Raw genomic sequence first — 25,647 nt, 5'->3', positions numbered from 1 at the left:
TTATGCTAGTAAAATAATTATATTTATATTTGTGTTTGTACATATATAAATGGTTCTGAACCCCTTTTTTCCATTCACAGCACAAAAAATAAAGTTGTCAACATCGCTCCTCTCATTCTTCCCCCCAAAGAAAACATGGCTCCTCTCCCGCCAGTGTAAGCTAGATTATTAGTTTTTTAGTGAGGTGCTGCTGAAATCCCTAATTCGACTTTCCACTTGATTACGATCCCTTCACCCTTCTTAGGTTTGGATTTTCTCACTCTCTTTTCGTTTTTCATTCCTTTTTCACCACGCACTTTCCCAATTTAAAACCAATCCATCATCATTCTCTGCTACAATTGCTTGCAGGATGGCAAATGCTGCAGAAGATTTCTCCCAATTCGGGATTTCAAAGGAGGTACTTTGCTTGTTGTTCCTTTATTTGCATCATCACAGACACTTAAAAATGCACACTTTTTGGGGAGTAGGGCATATTTTATATTTGACTTTGATATTTATTTTTCAGGAAAAGGATAAGCTTGTTGGGGAATTGATTAGGTACATGCTTTTCAAAACCCATCAAAATTCAGGGTGCCCCATTAAGAGAGAGGAACTCACTCAACTTGTTACGAAGAACTATCATCAGCGTAACCTTCCTACCTTTGTGATCAATGAGGCTAAGGAGAAGCTTTCCTTTGTATTTGGCTATGAAATGAGGGAGCTTCAAAGGGCCCACCCTTCTTCCAAAGCCCAGACACGGTCCTCCCAACAAAGTGAGCATTTTGCTTCTCTCTCTCTCTCTCTCTCTCTCTCTCTCTCTCTCTCTCTCTCTCTTTACTTTTGCCTTCTTAGCCCATATAATGACTCTGATTGGATTGGATATAACTTTTTCAATAAGTGTTTGTATGAGAAGAAAATAAGAAGTTAAAATGAAATAAGTGTCTCGTGAATTAAAATTAGCTTATGCATGAGTGAAAATCAGTTTTTGCAGAATTTTTAATGGAGAGCTTCTATTTAAGTTGAAGTGACAAAGTTTATTTTAGTTTATATGTGAAGCTTAATTCATTTTACCTTCTTGTTTTCTTATTCTAAGTGTTTATTGAAAAATTTATCCAAACAGGAACTATAGTTGACATGTCATGGTAATGAGTTCTAGAATTGTTTTGTTTTAGACTTCAGTTTTGTGAACTTTTAACAAGAGTTTGAGCATGGGTTATGGATGGTTTTATGCAGAAAATGGTGAAACAGTCATATTGGTTGGATTGCTTATTCGGTTGTTTTTTGATTATGAATATTTTAATGAGCTGTTGCTGGGGCGTTAGAGTCATGTAGTGTTATGAACTCGGACTGTTGTTGTATTTTTTATCCATTGTTTGAATTCAGGACCAGTGACTGCCTTCTTGAATTGTAAGCAAATATGGATCTGCTTCTATTCTATGAATTGTTTGACAACCAAGGTTTTAAATTGTGGTTGGGGTTTTGTCGCCTTTCTTGATATTGCAGACAACTGTGACCACCATTGCGTTGTTGGGGAGATTAGAGGGAAGTAAACATCGGATAGATTTACACCGGTGGACCACGAGTCACCACATAAAGAAACTTAACACCACACTTTAACCCAAAACCTTAAGGCTTAGTGTGATTTTGACCCCCCTGGGGAGTCTATCTAATATGCTTGTGCTCCCATTTGCCTTGCCAAGCATGCTCAGACGGTAGTTATCAGGCATGCAGTTGACCAGAGCAGACAATGTCGGGGCATGGAGAGGACCAGATGGCTACAAGTAGCTCTCTCATTAGGTTGGTGGTCATGCTTGTATTCCATGATAGAAGACTAGACTAGGGCTCTGCTTTGACAAAATCCTTGAGGATGTTCACAACAGCCAGAGCTGGTTCACATACTACAATGTGCTTGTCTCATCATTCATGGAGATGAGCCACCAGTGCCAAGACCTCATGATGCTTCCCCCTGCCGCAACATGCGTCGCTGCATTAGCCCCTCCTGACGAAACGGGTTGGGGCTTTCCTTTTCCTTTTCCTTGATTGATCCATGCAATAACCTAGAGTACCTCATAGGGCTTAGGAGGGACTGTGTCATCCCTTCATCTGGCAACCTCATGACCACCAACAGGGCTGCAAACAGGATGCGGCTCGAGATTCTCGACTCGGAAGTCCCATACAGGCTTGTAGAGCCCATACGAAGGCACAACTTTGATGTTAGAGATAGGGCACTCTATATAGCTGTTCAACCAAGGGGACCAGCAACTCAGGTTTATGGGTCTTCTTCTCACTTATGTACTCAACTTTTTCACTTTTGTCCGATGTGAGACTTCACCTCACACTTGTAACCCAACATGCAGTGGCATTACTGTTGTAGACACCCCAAAAAACTTGATGTTGTGGCCACAATCACTGTCGCAGACTGTTTTTTAAAACCCTGTTTCCTACCTTTATAATCATCCTGCACTCTAGTATATTCAATGAGTTAATAATTGATGATTGATCTGCCTTTGTGGTTGAGTTGGCTGTATGTTTAGTATCATTTGAACTTTGAAGAACTCTGCCCTTGTAATACTTTTACCTAGGAACCCATAGAGACTACAAAATCCTCAGGGTTCATTTAACATTGTTTTTTTCTATCTATAAAAATGTTGTGCATATACATTAAGAGGAAACAAGTAAATTTAGACTGAATTACTCTTTTCTTGTTCAAATCTGTTTGTATTCCCAGGATTTTCCAACAATATTTTAGTTGTTGTTTTCAGGTGTTGCGGATTCGAAATCATATATTCTCATAAGTCAACTTCCTCCTAATGTATATGAAAAATATGTTGTGGATGTTAATACTGCGCATCTATCCGGATTCACTTTTGTGATAATTAGTATTGTATATCTTGCTGGTGGCAAAATTCCAGAAGGTATGATTGCTAATTTAGTGTCATGATGCTAAAATTATATATCTACATATATGCATATGTACCTAGTAAACTTATGGAAGTCAATGCTACTTCTTTAAGGTTTCTTGACAAATGTCATAAATAAAAAGCTTCTGCATTTTACATTTTGCTTGTTATTGGCTTAAAACTTCACTGAAAGTTTCAAGTGCAATTCTGATACTGTCTTTTTAACACAATGGAAATCCTGGTGAGACTATTGTAGAAAATCTATGGAGCCAAATGAGGAGGATGGGTTTGGGTGAAACTGAGGCAAGTCATCCAGTCCTTGGAAATGTTAAGCAAGCATTGGAACTTCTTGTTCAGCAAAGGTAAGACTTTTTTAATGTGATGGATTTAAAATTACAAAATTCTTTGCATTTTGTGGCACCTCCGAATGCTAGTGACAAGCAATGAAGTGATTCTTCATTCATCTTTTTCTTTATAGGTATTTACAGAAAGACAAAGTTAATGGTCCTGAAGGCAATACCGTATATTATGAGCTTGCCGAGAGAGCTTTAGATGGACCCATGAACGACAGGGTTAAGGAATATATCTCTCAGGTAGTGTTTTGGGAAAGCAAATTTTATTAGTTTGTGGTTAGTTCTTTCTTTTTTAATTCATTTAATTCAATTTAATGTTATGCTATAAGGGTGCAATTGAATATACAGTTCAATTAAGCTCTTATCAGACAAGGATTTATGCCATAAATTTGATCTCAAACCTTATGGGAATAAATTAAATTTTTTTTTTTGATAAGCTACACTAAGAAGCTTACTTGAAATAAGTTAAAAAACTCTTATGGAAGTTATAAGCTATTTTTATAAGTTCAAACAAGTTCTTCATAAGCTCCTTCAAATGTTGATCCATGTTGCTATTTATATTATTAAATTGTCGCTGAATGCAGTAGTCAACATTGGAAAAAGAAAAACAAATAGAGCAGTGTGTGTGGAGGATTGTTCAGATATGTTTCACTGCAAGACCAAGGAGGTTTAAAATTTTGTGCCCTGTCTCCAATGTAGCACTGCAGTTGTACATATAGGCAAACAGAGAACAAGTGATAACTCAAATATTGGATTTATTTAAAATAAAACTAAAGAAATATAGTTTAGTTTTGTTTCAAGTAATGTAGGGATTGCTGTTTCTGATAACTCAAATATTGTTTCAAGTGATAACAAACATTGCTCTTTGTCAAAGAAATATCATCTAATGTTGTTGGTTTTGAATAATCCTACTATTTTACTTGTGCCTTTCTGAAACATCGTTCCTCTTGCAGATTGTGCAGGACAACACTTCAGTGGGTGCTGCCTAAGAGTTGCTAGCTCGTCAGTGTCTAATAGAGATACTAACGTGGTTCCATTTGATTACTGAATTTAAGCCCTAGATTCTTCAAGAATCTCAATCTAAATTTTGTCTTCAGCGAATTCTGCTGATTGGATGTATGAATGTTTTCAAAGGTTTGTTCAGATTTGCCAAAGTTATGTAAATTTGAATTTGAGTTGTGTACTGTATATAGTTAAGGTCAAGTTCAATTTTATGTTATGTATCTGTCAGAAAGCAACTAATACTTTTTAGTTTAGATGTTTGGAAATTCTTGCAGATGACAAACCAAATGAACGAAATCGAGTTTCAACTTGAGTTTGAATTGGTCACAAAATTTTCTACTTATTTACACACTTGAAACGTTAATATGTTGAACAACTGGTTGAATCGGTAAAATGTGATTCATACAATTGTTTCTTGTCTAGAGAGGAGTGTGTTCGTGATGTATGGATACAAGAAAACAATTGTATGGATCTATTTATAGGGGATGCAGGTGTGAGTTGAAGGCTTGGGATGGGGTTCTATTTATAGGGGAGTTAGAAGTTGGCCCATCAAACATACACAACATTATAAAAAGTTAATTTCATTATTCTCTTATTCAATAATTTCTAACATATCAATAATTATAAAAAATTTAATTTAATTAACAACACCATAATTATAATTGCATAAATCACACAATTTAATAAGCCATACAATTTAATTAAACATACAAGATGAATTCAAAATATTATTAAAACATAAGCTCATTCTATCAACTATCAATTATTATGTCTTGAAAAAATTTATGACATTATCTAGTACTTTTAGAGTTCAATTCAGAAATTACACTAAAAACCAGGATTTTAACTATTATAATAATAAGTTTGACTATTTTAACGATGAAGGATTAGAGACCTTAACTTCATGAATTTGTTGGTGTCTTTCTCATATTCTTTGTTCTTTCCTTAATTCTTGAACTTGATTTCCTCTTTTTGTTTTTTTTTTTTCGAAAAGGGGATGGATGAGCATCAAAAGCAGGCCAAGCATCCCAACTATGTTGGTACCCATGAGCTTGATTTTCTTCACTCCTTACCTTTCCCTATTCTTTCAACTTCTTTGATTGCTATTAGGTGACTTTTCTTATTAAAAAAAAAGGAAGAGAGTTTATCTATCTTCTATTGTTTTCCATACATTTCTTGATTCTAGTTTAAACTTGATTTTGTGCCCTACCTACCGTTCCCTTTCTTGTAATTTCTTTGATTGACGTGAGGTGACTTTTCTTATAAAAAAAGAGGAAGAGGGTCTAGTTATCTTTTATTGTTTTCCCAAACATTTTTTTTTCAATTTTCCAAGAAAAAAATATTGGTAATTATGCATATTTGTTTCCAAGAAATCCGATAATTGTTCTCATATACCCCAAAGAAAAGAAAATTTTGGTGAACACAATTATAAATGGAGAGAAGAGACTTATTTTAGATTTATTTCCAATTTCCTAAATTAATCCCCACTAACTGATTATTAATAGTAAGGAATAAGAGACAATAAAAATCTTTTACACAACAATATAATAACTACTCATGTCATAAATAGGCGTCTTTATATTATTCATTATAGTTTACGGATATATCTTTACAACATTATGTGTACACCCAAATAACTCCTTAACAACTTCACACTTCCTCACTCAAATAAAGTAATTGAAGTAACATGCATGAATGCTCAAATGACACACATGAGCACCACAATCAACACCAAAAACTAAGATTGGTATATGGTTCAGTTGTAATCAGGATTAGCCAAAAGATGATCGTCAAAAGATGATCCATCAGCTGACATCTCCTTGATACTCTTAAGAAACTCTTATGAGTTGAGCATCGCCTCTGGTGTAGTACTTGCGTGTGACCTTGATGATGCATCTTCCATCAGGTTTACCACCAATTTGTACTCATTACACATCTTATCTTCTCTATCAGAGAGCACATTGCCTTCAACTATTGTGTAGTCATACACGTAATTATTTACGTCGACCACATCTGCCTTTTGATTCACATATCCTAATCATACACATAAATAAACGATAAATTAATATATATATATATATACACACACACATGAATTATCACATTCTACCTTTTGGTTGACACATCCTAATCATATACATATCCATAATCATCTACAAGCTCAAACACATGCACAGATGCACCATAAGCGAGATACGTCGACTAATTGTTCCATGTATAAATTTAAAAAGATGAAATTTAAATCATTTCCCCCATATATTAATCAAATAAGGACATGTATAACATTTTTACCACATTAAATAGCTAGTATCCACTAAGAACAAATCGTAAATTAAAAAAAAAATCAAGTATTATTGCTTAATGAATTTAAGATATACCGTGAGCAAAAGATTTTTAATTATATTATCAACCAAATAAAAATACTCTATATATACATAATTTTAAAGTAATTGTTATAAAAATCAATAATTTTTAACCATATAGCAATTTGCCATAAGATGATAAAATATTGTCAATATATTCTAGATAAATTCTTATATATTTTAAAAATGTGATGACAAGAATATAAGAACATAATATAAAGTTTATCTCAAAGTTAAACTTAATTAACCTTCAGGAATAGTGAACTTCTTAATTGCTCCCGGCCTTCCGTCTCCTTCAATGATTTCAACACTCTTGACTAAGTTTGGTAAAACTTTTGGGAAAAAATTGCTATAATCAAGGGCAATGGTTTTGTATAGTCTTGCAGGAGCCACGGCAGAAACTAGCTCGCTTTCAGTGGTGACAATTCCCATAATTTTCTGATACAAGAAAAAAAAAAAGAAGATTAATGCAAGAAGTGATCATATGAAGAAGGCATATGAAGAGTTTATACAGGCGTTGCTGTTGCTGGTTACCGGGAAGAGGAAATTAAGTTCCCCTAATACGCAAACTTAATGTTCAATTAGTTTGATTTTTTAAAATAATCTTCCAAATAAATAAATTATTAATGAAATAGTTAAATCAAGAGGTGACTTTAGAACTTAGAAGGATCCAGCTCCTTCTAGATGACTAGTCAAAAAATTTTATGCCTTCTTTATCATACAATAATTCATAGGAAATATAGGTGAATTAGTCTATTGAAGCTTGATTAACACTATCGAATAGTTTATGTATAAGCTCATATAGGTAGCATAAATTATTTAAAATATAAAGCAAATTAAACTCTATCTACTTGTTTGGTAATCACTGATTAAGATTATCCTTTTGTTTATTCTCGGGGGAAATGCCGTGTACAAATCTGGTCAACCGAACATTTTTTTAGTACAAAAGTAATAGCAGTTTACACCGTAAAACATGGCATTCTCATGTTTTTGGGTATATTCTATCAACCACAAGATGGCATTATTTTCTGTAAGGTGTAGACGTGTAGTGCTTTTTAGAGTTAAATCAGAAAATGACGCTAATAATAGAAAAAAAGTAACATATTAGATAGGTATTAGGTTAAGGTAGCCAAGTGCCTATTCAGACTCACACAAGACAATGATCATATTTACTAATAATCATAAGATTAAGTCACTTAATCTTGCTTAGAGACGAATTACCTAAATGGTAATCAGGACACACAAGCCCAAGGTTGAAGGCTCAATAAGATTGGTATAAAATGACAGGATTCCTAGGTAAAAAATCATTGTTCATTGAATACACATTTATTATCTGTATTTATTTCTCTAGGCTGAATCGTTACTTGAGCATCAGAGTATCTTTTGCATATACCTTCCTTTTTGGATCACACCACTCGATTAAAGTGAAGAAGGAAAAGGAACAACAAGGACCTTTCCGCATAAGAAGTAGTATTCAATCAGATTGTGATAGGAACAATTTGATGCCCATCGTGGGGCCCTGTAATATAGTCCATGATCCTAAGAATTATGGCAATTACACGAACTAGAACAAACACAACAACAGAACGACCTAGGAATCAACAACATGAAAAAGCACATGTGGAGGACCAGACCGACTTATCCTCAATGGTGAGGAGGCTGCAAGGTGCAAGTATTGGATATGTGCCAACACCACATCGAAGAGCTCATGGCCCTTCGACAGGAGAATGCATAACTACGAGAGGGTAACCAGTCCTAGTGACCTAAAAATGAAAAAACTATTAGAGCAAAGGCATATTCGACAACCTTTGAGATACCAAAGGCACCAATGTTAGTCTTTGGCAAGACACACACCCAGTCTATAAACACAATGGGGAAGCAACTACAATAGTTCAAGAATCCCTTCATCCCCGACATCATGGAGGCTACCTTCCCTTACAACTAGAAGAACTTGACTATTGAGAAGTACGATGGTACTAGTGACCCGGATGAGCACCTTGACATTTACATCACTTAAGTTAACCAGTATATTACTGACGATGTTGTCCTATGCCGAGTGTTCCTCACATCCTTGAAGGGTCAGGCCCTTCACTGATTCACCTGACTGCCCCCAACACCATAGAATCCTTTGATACACTCACTGACAACTCATTTCATAATGCAATTTGCAATCACTCAGCCTCATCACTTGACGTTGGTGGCTTTGGTCAACATACGATAAAAGAAGAAAGATTAATCGATTCAGACTTTCATGGAATGTTTCTGAAAGATAGCTTTGAATATTCGAAACCTAGACTCATCAGTCACCATGAACCACTTGATACCAACACTTAGGTAGGGACCCTTTCTAAAAAACTTATGCAAGAAGCCCGCTTCTAACATGGATAAGTTGTGGCAAAGAGCAACCAAGTACATGTAGATCGAAGAATTGATCGAATACAAGAATCATGTTTAAGTCGAGGCTACGTTAACCAAGAAGGAGGCCGACAAGCCTAACTTTAGCAAGACAAGGGATAAGGGATTGACCACCCCGAGAACCTTGTTACACCCAATACACCCCGCTCAGAGCAAGCAAATCTCACATCCTAGATCAAGCCTTGGCCACCGAAATTCTAGTCATGCCAAAAAGAGTCAACACTCTGCCCAAGGATAATTTCTCCAAATTTTGTTGGTATCATTGCAACCAAGAACACTCAACTGAAGAGTGTAGTGTCTTGAAGGACAAGATAGAGGGCCTCATCAAGATGGGGCACCCAAAGGATTTTATCCACAAGCCTCAATCCTATTGGCGTCACAACAACTATAGGCAAGACCATGACAAAGGAAGAGAAAGGGATTGTAGTCATCACTCTCAGACTAAAAGGCGAAGAAGCCAAAGCTGGTCTAGAGAAAGGGAGGAAAAATCCCTTGATCAATTGAGATGTGTCATCAACACCATTGTAAGAGGATTTGCTAGAAGAGAGACAACCACCTTAATCCGAAAAAGACATCTACAATAGGTCTGGCCAGTGAACATGGTTTCCCCACACAAAGCTCCAAACATGTCACTTATTACCTTTACTTCGATTGATTTCAAAGCAATAGACCTAGATCAAGATGATTCTGTTGTAATAAGTGTAGAAATCACAAGCTTTATAGTGAGAAAGACACTTATTGACCAAGGGAGTTTGGCTGATATCTTATTCTGGAACATTTTCAAGCAGTTGGGTATATCGAACTTAGAGCTCTTTCCTCATGACAACCCACTATTCGGCTTTGTTAAAGAAAGGGTGGGAACCAAGGGACACATATGGCTATACACTAAGTTATGCCATAAGGGACCACAATAGAAAGGTCTACAAATCTGATAGTGATAGTGCATGCCGACACCCCCTACAACATACTTCCCGATTGTCTGTCTTTAAATCCTTTGGGTGCTATAGTGTACACCCCTCACTTGGCTATAAAGTTCCCCTTGAATACTGGATACATCATAACAATTCATGTCGACCAAAGAACAACTAGAGAATGCTATATGGAAAGTCTCAAGCTAGGCCCCTTAATGAAAGATGAGCCATGTCGAGTTGTGCACTATGTGGAGATTATGGCAGGGATCGAAGGGTTTGAGGAGCTAGATCTGGACCCAAGAACTAATACTGACAATAGGGTTAAACCATATGAAGAAACATGTGCCTTTTAGCTTGACATTCAAAAGGAATTGGTTACCTAACTTAGCAACCATCTATCAAGGGAAGATAGGAGTAGCTTACAACAAGTTATCCGTGCACATGCTAACATGTTCTCACGGTCCACGACCAACATGCCAGGGATAAATTTGACCTTCCATTAGCATAGATTATCTATATGTCGAGATGTCGAACTCATAGCTTAGAGGAAGAGAAAGATGGGGAAGAAAGGTGTTAGATAGTATGGCAAGAGGTCTCCAAACTGATGGTAGCCCAATTCATCAAAGAGGTAGACTACACCACATAGCTATCAAATGTAGTCATGGTCAAGAAACCAAATGGGAAATTGAGAATGTGCACAGACTATATTGACTTCAATTGAGCTTGCCCAAAGGATGCATACACCCTCCCAACATCGACCACTTGGTAGATGGGGCAGTGGGATACATAACGTTGAGTTTCCTTGATGCTTATTGAGGCTAGAACCAGATCAGGATGGACCCGATAGAAGAAGATAAAACATCATCCTCGCCGGGATTAGCCATTTGGGTTTCGCCAGGGAGGTAGTTGGTTGCCCACCATCTAGTGCCCCGCTTCCGAAATATCATAAATTAAAATGAAGTCTCCATTATAGACATCTTTATTGATGTCAAAAATGGATTCATCCTGGACCTCACAATGGAATAGTACTTTTAGGAGGTAGTGATTGAATTCGAAATCATGAGCTTTGTAAACTTCGTTATATGTTTTCTGCTTAATCCAAATTTTCTCCTCTATTTTGGCATCTCTTTCCTTCTCAGTAGTACCCAAAGCAGACTCCAATCTCATAACCTCCTTCTTATTAAACTTGTTTGAAGCCTCAACATCAATAGCACATTTCTCCAGCACCTTCATCTCAGCCTCAAGATCCAAGACGCGTCCCTTTAAATTTGAATTGTCTTCGACCAAAGTAATATTGGCTTGAAGAGTCGAGTCAAGAGACAATCATGATCCAAAATAAGGCTCAGATTGACAAGTCAGCCTTCAACTTATCAGTATTCAAAGAACATTAAAGGTGTTGAGCAATTGTTGTCGCCTTCAATGGGAAGGCCAATAAATTTGCCCAATTGGCCGCATCATCATTCTCATTCAACATGTGACGCCATGATCCAAAATAAGGCTCGGATCGACAAGACAGTTCGAAGCAAACTCCTTGACAAAGAATCCTTGATTCATCAAGGCCGAAAAGGACGACAACAGGTTGGCCAAAGGAAACTCCAGCAATTGTTGCTTCATCCTCTTCGACTCTTTATGCTCAGGATCTTTGTGTTGGAAGGTTCCTTCAAGCCACTCTTATGATCACGGATTTGCTTCTTATTCTTATGTTTGTCCTTTCCCTTGGGATCCTTAGCAGTAGGGTCACGAGGACAACATTACTGGCAAAAAAAGAAACACAGTTTGTTTGAGCTAGGTGGAATGTCACCATGTATGCACAAGCTTGAGCCATGATCCTTGAAACAAGCTAAAATAGTAAGTTGCAAGTGTGAGCAAAAAATTGGCATGTGTGTAAAGGAAAAACAACTAACCCTCAAGATCCCGAATAGGATTCGGAGACCAAAGAAGTGAAACTAATGGTCAGGCAGGGAAAGATTTGAGGAAGGCGAGGTCTCGGAGTTCTTCATCGGTCAGATGCTTCTTGGAGTACTTGTCATACTAGCCAGGACATTGTTGCTAATAAACGGGAACAACGGTTTCCCTCTCATGTTTAAGAAAAAGTTTTTCCTAGTAACCAGACTTATTGTTACTTTAAAGTAGTTGCTCTTGAATTATTTTTTTGTATGAAAAAGTGAATGCTCGATAGAGGGGGTGAGACAGAATCCATATTAGAGACATCCATCACGCCTTTTTGTGTGGCTGACAACAAAAATAATGAAGAAACAAGCTCGGGGTGACCTTAATATAAGTATATAAATACAAACACAAGGCCCAAAATGCTTGTATGACAGCCCATCCGTTCGGATGTAACTAAGATGGAGCCACATTCAAAATGTGGAGGATACCCATGTTGAAATCATTAAAGGGCACCCTCACATGCAGATCTTGGAATAGGAATTCGTACGTATAAAAAACATCCCTGTTCTTCGACTCTTTATTCATAAATGCAAACTCGGGTGGAGGAGTAACGCCTGACCGAACTGTCTAAAGTGTAATTAGACAGTGTTCGCCTTCTAGGATAGAACTAATGAGAAGCCAACTAAGAAGATTTATGATGTTTGACTTGTCGTTATAGCAAGAAAAGAAGGTTCCCACTTCCTTATTGATCCATGTGTAACCCGAAAGGTTTATCAGAGGGCATACCTTTTCTCTGTCAACACGCACCGACGTTTCTTTGGTACCACTTCATCAGAAGAGTCAGGGGAACTCACCTCCATCTCCCTGGCTTCCGGAGAAGGAGGCCTCAGAATCTCGTTCCCACATCCGGAACCTTTTCAATGTTATCGACCACCCTCTTAGGAAGTTGGTTCAAGAAGGTCGAGAATTTGCTAAATTCTCCACTGCTAGTGGAAGACGAATCCTTTTCTGGAGTAGAGGCTGAAGAAATCATCATCGAGACGGAAGTATTAGAGGACACCTCCAGAACCTCCTCGTTCAACCCCTAAACCTCAAAGCCAACCCCTTCAGTCTCCCTTGACAAAGCCTCTGCCAAAACCATTATTACTAATTTTACAAGCAAACCTTCAAAAAGAAAGACTAAAATACATTATTTGGCTAAGAAAAGAAAAAATTAGAAGTTATGTAAGGTCGACAACATTACAGTGCCCCCTTTTATAGGTGATGGGCCTTCAACGTGCCCAAACCCAACACGAATCTCAACATTTAGATTAACAAAGATCTATATTTGGAATGAAGGGGCGTTTCAATTACCAATGTGGGTAGTTGAAGAGATGTGGTGTCAGACCACAATCTAATAATAGGGCGATGACCCTTTAGGGAAGCACAAGCATCGCCAGGAATTGACGGTCCAAAATCAAACACCTATCAAATGGATTCAAATGCTGAAAACAGACGATTTCACATAAAGTCACTACTAGAAAAAAGTAGTTTTAACAACACAGTAACGACATCGGTCAAAAATAACCGTTGTAGTATAACACGTGGTGGCAGTTTCATAATTATCAGTTAAAAAACGACAACGGTGCTGTAGAAAGCCGTACTCAAATAAGAAATCTGAAACTTCCACAACTTGTGTTTCGTGAAGACCAATGTGGTGTGTGCAGGATGTAGCTAGTCACGTGGCACTCAGTGACCTCACTCGTTTGAATATTGTCGTGTTATTGTGGACCTCACTCGCATTTCAGACCTCATTGAGGACCTAGCTTCTTCACTCAGTTGCCCTACACAGCTTTCATCACCGCTTCAGTCACCTCACTTGCCTCAGTCACCTCTTTGGTACTCTCCCTTCTGCGCCGGCCGGCACACCCCGTGACTCAAAGGTGAAACATATTTGGCCACTATTTGTGAGAGGCTCGAGCAGTTATAATAAACCCTGTAATCATCCTCGAAGGCCAAACGAAACCCTAGCCTTCTCATCTTGTAAGGTTTCTTTTTTCCTCTCTTTGATTTTTCTCTGTGTTTCATTTTCTACTTTCTTATTAGGTTTATCATAAGTTAGTTTTAGCTTTTGGACAAGTGCATGTGTAGAACCTTATGTTTTAGCTTCTTAATGAGAAATTGGCTTTGGTTGAAATGAAGCTTCCACAAGGAGTGAAGCATATTTCGTTGGTTTATGTACAAAACCATGAATTGGTTTGTGGGTAACAAGTTATTTGGGATTGTGTATCTGCGACAACAAATTTTGATACCTTGTGCAAAATATTGATTACTCTCACTACTTGGGTGACCTTACTGGGTTAGTTATTTCCATATCTGACTGCAAGCATTTGTAGATATCAAAAAGTTGCTGATTATTAAGATAAAATTGTTCCTTCCAAATGAAAATCAGTTTCAAAACACTTAAAGAAGTCTATGATGCATGAAAATCAGTTCCACCAAATACTTTTGTTTCAAGTTTTCTGCATGTTATGATGTGTGAGATAATCAGATTGATCAACACCACTCTGTCCATTTTATACTGTTAGTATTTAGTAAACATGATTGAGCTCAAGAGAGAAGAGAGAATTAGAAAAAAATTACAAAACTTAAAAATAGAATTGTATTAAAATGAGATAGATCATTTTACAAGGGTACAATAGAGCTTATAAAGCTAATCAGAGTAACCAACTTCCTAACTAATGTAACTAACCTTTTAACTAATTTGTCCTTCTCGGTCATCATAGACTAAAAAAAGCTTGGGGGAACGTATACTAGATAGGACACCGAGTATCTATTCGACCCCATAAGAGACCAAAGCAACATACCGAATAAGTATTAGGCCATGGTAGCCAAGTACCTATTTGGACCCGCACGAGGCAATTGTCACATTTACTAATAATCATAGGATTAAGGCACCTAATCCTGCTTAGAGGACAAATTACCTAGATGGTAATTAGTGCACACAAGCCCAAGGTTCAAGGCCCAATAAGGTTGGTATAAAAAGGATAGAGCCCTAGGTAAAAACCACTATTCATTGAATGCACATTTTATTATCCGTATTTATTACTTTAAATCGAATCCTTACTTGAACGTCATAGTATCTTTTACAGGTATCCTCTTTCCATATCACATCACTCAAATAAAGTGAAAAAAAAAAGAGGAGCAACAAGGACCATTTGACATAAAAGAGTAGCGTTTGATCATATTGTGACAAAAACAATCATCATAAATCCATAAGGTGTAGACGTGTTGTATTTCTATTTCTAGAGTTCAATTCAAAAAAGAAATATCTTTAATATTTTAATGATAAAGGGTTAAAGACTTTTATATTCATGATATAAATTTTGATGTCTTTCTCGCATTCTTTATTCTTTTCTTGACTCTGGAAATTGATTGTCTTTCCTCCTCACCTTTCCCTTTCTTGTACATTCTTTGGTTGTTGTGAGGTGACTTTTCTAAAAAATAAATAGGGTCTATTGTATTTGCATATTTCCTTATTAATTATTATACAATTATCCTAGAAAAATAGATTGGTATTACACAATTATAAAAGAACAGAATAGACATATTTTAGATTTATTTTCAGTTTCCTAAATTAACCCCCACTAACAAATTATCAACTGTAACGAATATTAGAGACAAGAAAAAGTTTTTCAACAACAATAACCAATTATCATGTCACAAATAAGCGTCTTGATCGATATTATTCATTATGATGTATACACACAAATAGCTACTAGTAATTGAAGCTACATGCATGACAACTGAGAGAACACATAACGTAAGCACCACAATCAACATGTTTTAGTTGTAATTGGGATTAGCTAGAAGATAATCCACAACAGCCTTGGTGAACGCAGCAGATTTTTCCTTGTTATCCTTCAAAAACTCTTCTGAGAGTTGTGTATCGTCTTTGGTGTAATATTTGACTGTAGATTTGATGATGCATCCTCCTCCATCAAGACTTGCCACCAATTTATACTCATAACACACCTTCTCCAATAGATCTGATAAAACACTGCCTTCATCTACCGTGTAGTGGTACACATAATTTTCTTCGTCCACCACATCCACCTTTTGATTCACATATCCTAGTCCAATTCATAAACCATAAATTATCACATTCTATTAATTGGTATAAGCTCAAACACATGGCACCATGAGTTAGAAAACAATCATAAAATGACTAATTGTTCCATCTATAAAATTAATATAAATTTAATTTCAAAATTAAACTTAATTTACCGTTAACAAGAACGAGCTTCTTAATAGATCCCGGCCCTCCGTCTCCAATGATTTCAGCACTCTTAACAAAATTTGGGATAGCTTTTGGCATAACATTGTTAAAATCGAAGGCCATGGCTTTGTATAGCCTTGCAGGAGCCACGGCACAAACTTGCTCGCATTCAGTAGTGACAATTCCCATGATTTTAATTTGAGACAAAGGATTGATGCAAAGAAGAAGAATATATACGAGAACTAGGGTTTGTAAATTGCTTAATTTGCTCTGATTGAGTGAGTTTGTGGACTGTGGATATGGCATTTTATAGGCGTTGCCGGGTTACTGGGAACTTGGAAGTTCCCCTAATTAATACGCAAACTCAATGTTCAATTAATTATTAATACGTCTGAATACTTTAAAAATAATCTGCCGATGTAATGAATAAATTAATTAAACAGTCAAATTAAATGAGGCGACCTTTAGAAGGAACCAGGCCCTTCTAGATGACTTGTCAAATTGTTTAATGCCTTCTTTATCTATGAATCAAAGTTCGTAGTGCATATATAAGCTGATATACATAGTACACGTATATTTATTTATAATATACAGTAAAGTCTATCTTGTATCAATGATTAAGAGATTATGCTTTTGTTTTTTGGGGGAAATGCTACGTGTCCAAATCAGGTCAATTAAACTTCTTTTATATATATATATATATATATATATATATATATATATATATATATATTAAAAAAATGAAATAATACTCCGTAAAATATGGCTATTCTCTCTTGTGAAACCAAGACATCTGGATGTTCTTTGATCTTTTACACATGTACGTTTATGGGGGAAATTCAAGTTTAATATATCTTACAAAAATACTAATGAATTATAGTAATTAAATTGTCTATATATACTTTCCTATTATAACATGATAAAAGGAATATGCCTGGTCAATATTTATTATTCCAAGTGATAAAGGGCAGAATTTCTTTTAAGTAAAATTTTAGGTAACATGATGCAATATATGTTATTTGTATTTTTTCGTTAATTAAAAAACTCGAGTACATATCACGTATAAATTAAATGCTTGGACGGAAATTTAGTGTCTCTCAATCATGTTCCACCAATCAAAAAATGTCATCTCAATTAAATTGCCACCTCACTATAATCTAAGACATGATGGAGACAAGTTCCGGGAACATGTGATTTCCATCCTAGATTAGATAGACCATAAACATATCAGTAGTCTTGAATTATCAAATACAGTCATTTCTTGAGAAAAAGGAAAAGGATAGACCGAAGAAAATAATAGATATATAGTTTTGGATGATATATACACAAAACTCTTCTCCATACAATTTTGAATAGTGATACACAAATATTTTTTAAAGTTTAAATATTTTATTAATATTTTTATTTTTCTTTATCTTTCTTCATGTCAAATTATAAATCCTATTATATTTATATTTTTTTTTCTTATTTTTATCTTTCTCTCTAGGTATTAGATAGATTAATAGATGTCCATCAAATATTTTTGTACAATTTTTCTTATCTTTTAATAACAAAATATCAAGATGATAAATATGCATGTGTAGTTGGAGGTTGCTGAATTGAATAGCTGGTTGCACAGTTGGGAACATAGCTAGATAGTTGAATTTCTTTGTGGAGCAAATTAAATGCATAATCTGCTCGGCCCAAAATATATTAGCAGAAAGAGAAAATGCAATATACTAAGATTCAATGCCTTTCGATTATAGTAATATATTTATTACAGAATACAAATGACGAAAGACGTCAACACCAACACAGAACACACGTAGATGCTCATACGTATACTCAACCAAATTCACCGACATAATAGTAACACTTCAAAAATGTTACTTATATATAAAACCGACACTTGCTCACAACTCACAAGGAAATGAATTAAAAACCGAACAAGCCACATGATACAAATTAATGAACTCCAACAACCAGATAAGCTTTATATAATTATTATTTGGCATGAATCATTAAGCAGGATTTGCCAAAACGTAGCCCTCAATGGCCTTGAAAATTCCAGCACCCCTGGCCTTTGTCTCATCACGCACTGCATCTGAGAGGGGTGCAACACCTTTGGTGTGGAATGTGAGAGTGGCCTTGGCGATGGAGCCATTACCATCAGGGCCAGGAGCCACCTTTGTCTGGAATGTAACTTTCTCCAAACTTTCATGCAACCCCGTCCCTCCCACTATGCTGTAGTCGTATACCAAGTTAGCCTCGTCGATTGCATCTCGTCTTGCTATTAACATATATCCTACTTAAAGACACGTTAATAGCAGAACAGGACGAGTTGACCTATAAAAAAAGTTAAAAAATATTATTTATCATGATCAGCTTGTTCCATTCAGCATATATGGGTTCAAAAATTTAACTGACCCTTTATTAAAAATAAAATTTTGAATAAGTTAATATGAAAAAATTTCTAGAAATTATTTGAAGTAAAAATTAATTTTAGCTTATGAAATAATTTATTTCATATTTTTTTAAAAAAAATTCTTTTCTTATAAGTTTTTGATAAAAGTTTATTCAAACAAACCTTAAATTAAATTTAAAAATATCTGATAACGTAAGCTAATTGAAAACAAAAACAAAAAATTTAAATCAAACATAATAAGTAGTTCAATTAATTGATTATAAAAATAGTTTTGATTAAAATAGATTTTAAATTCAGTTTATCTTTAACAAGATTTAATTTTAAAATTGAACTTTTAGAAATCATTTTTATTTAGAAGCTAGTTCGAGACTAGTTTTGACAACATAAAAACTTAATTTTGAATTTAATATATATAATTGATTAAGAATTAATTAAATTTATTTTGATTTTATGTAAAACTAAGAAATCGTGCATATCCTTACATAAGAATTAGTTTGATCATATTATTATAATAAAATATCAAAATATATTTAAATTCATGCATAATCAAAATAGACTCCTCTCGCTATATATTTATACAAATATTTTAAGCTAAAAGTATATATGAGCAAGAAACAAGTTAACACATAATTAAAACGAATAATTAATATTATATTAATAAAATCATTCTAGTGTGACTGCATACTTAAGATTAACTCACCGAATATTATGCCTCTGATATATATACATAAACTGACCTAACTCACTAATATAGTTGTAGGAAATTAAAATAATATGTCTAAGATCATAGGTTTAAATTTTAATGCGATCACTGATATATAAAAAAAAAAAGTATATATATATACACTGACCTTCATTAGCGGTTATCTTCTTGACGGTTCCGGGTCCTCCATTTCCTTCAACAATTTCAATACTTTGGATGGCACCAATAATCTTTGGGATGATGGTGTCGGCATCTTTCGTCAGAGCTTTGTAGAGAGTAACCGGAGCCACGGTGGAGGAGTTTTCTTCATCGTAAGCAAAAACACCCATGATCGATAGAGAAACAAAAGAATGCAAATTAACTAATACTACAAGATAAGGAGAGTGGTATATGAATAATATAACACACTTTAATTAGTTTGTGATGCGGTTTATGGCATAGGGAGGGATGGTATTTATAGCCACACAACCTACAATTCTTACTCATAAATGCTACTTAGTTAGCTGAACAAGTTCACTGTGGTGTGGGTTGGTGATGATCGTGATGTTTATTAATTAACGTGTCAATCCTTGTGTCGTATTTGGCAAATTTTTAATGGGATTGGCCGGGAAATGAAGACTAAGAATTAGTCAAAAAGAGAAGAATATCTTAATAAAATTCATCTAAGTTAAACTAAAGGCTAACAATAATGAAGCTTTTTTTAATACTTAAAAACTAACCATAGGGTCCACGTATAATTTTTCATCTATAAATTAACAATAGTGCGTTGATGACGTTTGTGTTGCAAAAAGATGTTTAAGGAGAATATAGGCTTCCACATGGTGTAAGATACCAAACTCAACTCATTTTTCAAATGAGTGTAATTCAATTAATAATGTTTAATTTCTATATAAAAGATCAATGCTTGTGGGCTTGTATCATAATCTTACCAGAAAGTCAAATATCAGAGTGATTGAACCATAAAATGTCCAAACTCAAATTTAAGCAGAATTCACCAAACTAAGCTTCGTTTGGTGGAGTTCGATGAAATCAAGCGCCCAACGAGATTAAGAGAATAATCCAGCGCAAGTAGTTGAGACAAATCAAACGTCTAATGAAAATGAAATACTTAGATGTAATTTTTTGTGGGCTTTTAAAATTAAAATTTTATTTTTCGTAATTTATATTAAATTTTAATATAAAGATTTACTATGAAGATTATTAAAGTAAGACTTTAATTCAGATTAAAGAGTAGCACCAAAACTTTAAACTGGAAATTGGACTTTAAGATTCAAACAGCTTAAAGACAACACCCGATGGATTAATTGAAGCGATTGATCCACTAAATGATAGGTATATTTAGAACTAATTTTAATATCCAAAATGATTTAAAAAGTTCGATGTCACCGACGCTTAAAAATTAAAAAATTAAAATATCCTAAGAATTATTCTCTCGTTATAAAAGTAGTTGGATTAGTTAACCAATCTAAATTAATTTAGATTAAATTAAAGATATATACATAAATAAAACTTACTTAAATTAATATTTGAAATGTGAATATATAATAATGGGTTCATTTGTTTCAAATTTTTTTCTAAAAAAATTTTTTTTGATAAAATAAATAGTTTTATATTTTTTTTAAAAAAAAGCAAATCAATTTTCGCAAATTCGCAATTCCTTTTTTATTTTTTATCAATGGACCTAAGCTTTCATCGAACTTTGACTTAGTCATCGCGAAATTGACGAGAAAAAATTTATAAATAAACTGTTCACGTATAGACAATAAACTTTTGTACTAGTATATTTACCGACAACGAAATCATACTATATAAAATTAGATGTCCTTAGCACATTAACCTTATTCATAGAGTGCTTTAATGGATCAAATTCAGATTCCCCCTTCATGTCTTGTTTCTTATCTTTTAGTTGTGTTTGAATGGATTTTGTCAAAATTAATTTTGTAAAATTGATTTTGTGATGTGGTTTATATGTAAATATTTTATTATAAAATTAAGTTGAGAGTAAAATTCAATATACAATTTTGGATCTAGTGCAACTATTCAAAGTTATTTCAATCTAAAATTAAGTCTGAATTATTCTTTTGTAGGAATTCAAATATGTAAAAATGTATACAAAAATTCAAAATTATTTCTTTAACATTAAACCAAATACACACTTAATTAAAAAATAACACATTAATAAGAAAAATATTCTCCATACTATTAATTTTTCTGAAATATTAATTTTTTAATAAGGGAAAAAAATTAAGATGATGTATATAATTCAATTTTAATATATTTTCGACTTGATGCATCATGTTACACATTAAGATTGAAGAAGTTGTGACATATGAAGATAAGACAGAAAAGATGGAAAGCTAAAGCAAAAGCACCAAGAGTTCAAGGACGGCAAAGTTTCAAAATTGGCAACCTAAAGCATGTTTTTTTTCCGTTGATTTCACATTCGCTATTCATATAACTCGGATTCCTAGTTAAATGTTTTGTCTCTTAGCGTATCCAACTGCAAAGAATGTTAACTGAAGTACATTCTCACATGGCCATTGTGAAACCTACACAATTTTGTAGAAACATAAGATTGCAAATGGGAAGGTTTTTCATGGGTCCCACGCCTTTTAAACATCGAAAAAAAATTCTAAAACACTTTTACTACATCCCTAACATTCAATTGATTCAATAACTCCCAGCCCACACACAATCCTTCATAACCCATAAAAAAAATCCTAATTGGAACAAAAGAAGAAAAACATAACACAACCAAAAATTCATATAATCAAATCACAACACTAATAAAAAAAGTGCTTCCGAATATACAAATCAAAACCTAAACATACACAACTAAATTGTGGTCTAGAACTAACCCTGTGACGCACCACCATAGTCATACCCATGAGCGAGACAATCTCACTCGGAATCACTCCTCCCTTAACTTGAAAGAAGCTTTCCATGACAAGCAATAGATGCAAGGGACTAAGGCCCAACATGAAAGGCTTTAAAAACATTTTTACTCATAAAACCCGTACCTAGGCCCAACCACTTTTCCCAAATTAATTATTTAATTAAAATTAACAAAATAAAATATTTAATGATTATAGAGAGAGAGAGAGAGTGAGTGAAAAAACGGAATGTTATACACCTCATTATAGCCCTCCATAGTGTACAAGCAAATTTTTACCACCTCTTAATCAAGGTTTCAACACTTCGAAAATTTTCCTTGAAAAATTTCGTTGTCACTCTTCTTTCCAACGTTCAATCATTTTTTCTTTGACAAATAACATACCTTATTAAATTTTATGCAAGTTATTTTCACTTTTAAACTTAAATAATTTCATTTAACTATAATTAAACATTTTCTATGAATATTAAATTTTGAAATTTACTTTATATAAAATTTGGAATTTACAAAAATATCCATATTCATAAAACTATTAAAATTAGAAAATACATAATAAATTCAACTGATCAAATTCCACTTTAAAAGTGTTATTGAAGAAAAATGTTGCCATTTTAAACCCCTAAAAAAATTTTCCAAAATTTTAAAAATCATTTATAATATAAAATGATCATTTTACCCTTAATAGAAGTAAAATACTAGAATATGAATATTTAATTCAAATAACTCTAATAACTCTTAATTCTAGAAAAATTTATAAATATCATTCAAATATATTACTTTAGTTTTATAATAGAATTTTCTAAATGTTAGATAACAATTTTCCCTTTATTCAAATTTTGCACAAAAATAAGTCTTATTTTGTTCATAAAATTTCTAAAAATACTAAGTAAATTAAAAAAAATTATTTCAAAGAATTTAAATAAAAATAATATATTTAGAATTTTAGAATTTTAAAATTTAAAACATTATAAATACCCCCTCTTAGAATTTATCTAAGGTTTTTTAGTTAAAACTAGCTTCATTTAAGTTACATTTTGCATATTCGTTTTTGTAAAATTTATTATAAATGATCTAAAAACCTTTTAATTACAAAAAAAAACCTTTAACACAGTGTCATTAGATGAAAAATTAATAATTAATCATTGTTTGTATTTTTTTCTTAATTTAAATTAGTTATTTGGGTTCCTAATTGCTAATTAGTACTTAAGTCTTCAAATTTTTAGCATCAAGTCGTTAGTTTAGATTGAATTAGTGAACTCTGTTTTCTTAAATAAAATTAAATTTTGAGACTAAGTTTTATAGATGAAAAAATTGTAAAAAATTGTAAATAAGAAAAAAAATCTTAACAAAGAAGGACAATAAAAATTAGATACCAATAAAATTAATGAATATTTTACACCAATAACAAGATTATTAAAATAATCTTTAAATTTTCTTGCATTAATTTGTTCAACCTTCTTCTCTATTTTCAGATAAATTTTCCCAGCATCCCATTAGCTCCAATCAGTCCCATATGACAGTGAATTATCAATCCGAATTTTAATTTTCTAATTTTTTCTCACTAAACCATTAGCAATAACTTGAATAATTATATCCTTAATTTCTTTGTTTCTTTTTGTCTGTCTTATGTTATAGCTTATCTTCTACCCAACTCGCAAGCGGCAACACATCAATTTGCAGCAAATGCAAAGGACATATGTATTAGTCAAAAGCTGAAGAAAGTTAAAAAAAAAACTATTAAATTATTAATCTATGATTAATTGCCCATGTTTTAATAAAGAACAAAAATAAATAAAAGATATCATAGAAGAAGAAAGCCTTGGTGCTGAGCTTGCAGATCCATCAAGGCTAGCTTATTACTTTGCACCATAGCCAAGCTCTTAATTACTAACAAGAAAGACCTTCAGTAATCAGGATTTGCCAAAAGGTACCCTTCAACAAGCTTTACAAGCCCTTCGACCTTGGCTTGGTTAGCTTTCACCTCCTCTTCACTAAATGTAGCATTGCCTTTGGTGAAAAATTGGACATGTACCTTCCTAATGGATCCTCCATTTGAGCCTTCCACCAATTTGCTTTCAAATGAAACCTTCTCCAATGTGTCAGCCAAGGCAGTGCCCCCGATTATGCTGAAGTTATATACATAGGCTGCCTCATCAATTGCATCAACTCTGTGCAGCACATACTTTGTTTTGTCACCTGCATATGCACCCATTAATTCATCTAATTAAAATCATGACTAATTTCATTAATTTGTACTATGTATTATAATTAAGGTTTTAAATATTGGTCGCAATAGTATTATTGCGATTTCATCAGTTTGTTGATATTGCAATAAAGTACAGACAAATATGACTGATGCAATCCCAGATAAAACACCTTGATGTTGTGGTCCAAATCACGATTGTGGGACGTTTTTTAAAACATTGATTATAAACACATAATACGAAGAAAAAAAATATAAATATGATAAATAACATAATGTGACACAGAAAGATATAAAGAGAGAAATGATAAGTGTCGACCAAGTATTTATAAAATATTATGTGTAATTAATTGAAAAAGGTAGCATTCAATTACTGGCCTTCTATGATGGTCATCTTCTTGATGGTTCCAGGACCACCACTTCCTTCTATGAATACAACACCGTGGATGCTATCCACAATCTTTGGAAAGAGATTATGGAAATCTAGTGTCATGGCTTTGAAAAGCCTAGTAGGAGGCACATCGGCAGGGGTGTCGTATTCGTGAGTAACAACACCCATGATGATGATGATGATGGTTGTGGAAAATCAACACAGAGGACTAGTGATGCGGTTGTGAGAAAGTGTTTGATGTTGGTTGCTTTCAGTGTGGTTTCTGAGTTGTGAATAGGGTAGACATTATAAAACAGTCTGGGGTGGCCTGCATGCACTGATCATCTGTGCCGGTTAGGTGCAAACGTGTTGGAACAATAGTTTATGGCAAACCGAAAAAATTACTGGCTGAGTCACGGACAATATCGCTTTCTTTAAGACGTTTCGTGGCACTGTCAAAAATTGTGCAAGCAGACTATCAACCACGACATCCCCAGGATAAAACAGCCTAGATCACTGTATAAGATTTCCACTGCACTAAGGGAACCTTTTCTAGAATTACACCCTCTTGTATGACTTGAAAAGTCACTCTAAAGCCACCCGAAAATATGACTTGAAAAGTCACTCTAACAGCCAACCGAAAATATGACTTGAAAAGTCACTCTAATAGCCAACCGAAAAATATGATTTGAAAAGTCACTATTATAGCCAATCGAAAATATGACTAGAAAAGTCACTCTAATAGCCAACCAAAAAATATGACTTGAAAAGTCACTCTTATATCCAACCGAAAATATGACTTAAAAAGTCACTATTATAGCCAACCGTAATTTTAGAGCGACAGAAAGAAAGAGGGAGAAGTTTACCGGAAATGCATCGGCTGAAATATGGGAGGGAGAAAGAAAAGTTGAGGAAATGTTTCTCAACTGGGGCAAGGAAAAATGAAGAAATGAGTTCTCTATATATAGGGAGTGAAACGCTATTCAAGTGTTTATCCTGAGCG

General features: G+C 34.0%; 4 protein-coding genes and 1 pseudogene across 4 annotated transcripts; 1 reads left to right on the top strand and 4 right to left on the bottom strand.

Annotated features, from left to right (window-relative positions):
- The first annotated feature begins 76 nt into the window (after positions 1-76).
- LOC114386954 (melanoma-associated antigen F1-like) lies at positions 77-4,547 on the top strand. Its single transcript, XM_028347032.1, has 7 exons — positions 77-244; positions 349-397; positions 506-752; positions 2,742-2,894; positions 3,136-3,241; positions 3,358-3,472; positions 4,186-4,547. Exons 2-7 carry the CDS (start codon positions 350-352, stop codon positions 4,219-4,221), a joined length of 705 nt encoding a protein of 234 aa, XP_028202833.1. The 5' UTR covers positions 77-244; position 349; the 3' UTR covers positions 4,222-4,547.
- Positions 4,548-5,779: 1,232 nt separating this feature from the next.
- On the bottom strand, positions 5,780-7,177 carry LOC114386397 (annotated as a pseudogene).
- Positions 7,178-15,504: 8,327 nt separating this feature from the next.
- Positions 15,505-16,367, bottom strand: LOC114386843 (nodulin-13-like). Its single transcript, XM_028346896.1, has 2 exons — positions 16,080-16,367; positions 15,505-15,925 (listed from the first exon to the last, which is right to left on the bottom strand). Exons 1-2 carry the CDS (start codon positions 16,258-16,260, stop codon positions 15,639-15,641), a joined length of 468 nt encoding a protein of 155 aa, XP_028202697.1. The 5' UTR covers positions 16,261-16,367; the 3' UTR covers positions 15,505-15,638.
- A 1,418-nt stretch (positions 16,368-17,785) lies between these two features.
- On the bottom strand, positions 17,786-19,615 carry LOC114386845 (protein LlR18B-like). The gene is made up of 2 exons (XM_028346897.1): positions 19,327-19,615; positions 17,786-18,355 (listed from the first exon to the last, which is right to left on the bottom strand). The coding sequence occupies exons 1-2, from the start codon at positions 19,505-19,507 to the stop codon at positions 18,072-18,074; spliced, it is 465 nt and encodes a 154-aa protein (XP_028202698.1). The 5' UTR covers positions 19,508-19,615; the 3' UTR covers positions 17,786-18,071.
- A 4,178-nt stretch (positions 19,616-23,793) lies between these two features.
- On the bottom strand, positions 23,794-24,999 carry LOC114387745 (pathogenesis-related protein 10-like). Its single transcript, XM_028347951.1, has 2 exons — positions 24,653-24,999; positions 23,794-24,267 (listed from the first exon to the last, which is right to left on the bottom strand). Exons 1-2 carry the CDS (start codon positions 24,831-24,833, stop codon positions 23,975-23,977), a joined length of 474 nt encoding a protein of 157 aa, XP_028203752.1. The 5' UTR covers positions 24,834-24,999; the 3' UTR covers positions 23,794-23,974.
- Positions 25,000-25,647: the final 648 nt, after the last annotated feature.

This window comes from Glycine soja, chromosome 15, assembly GCF_004193775.1.
Source record: "Glycine soja cultivar W05 chromosome 15, ASM419377v2, whole genome shotgun sequence".
In the NCBI taxonomy this organism is placed as follows: domain Eukaryota; kingdom Viridiplantae; phylum Streptophyta; class Magnoliopsida; order Fabales; family Fabaceae; genus Glycine; species Glycine soja.
This window is presented reverse-complemented; position numbering and strand designations above follow the sequence as displayed.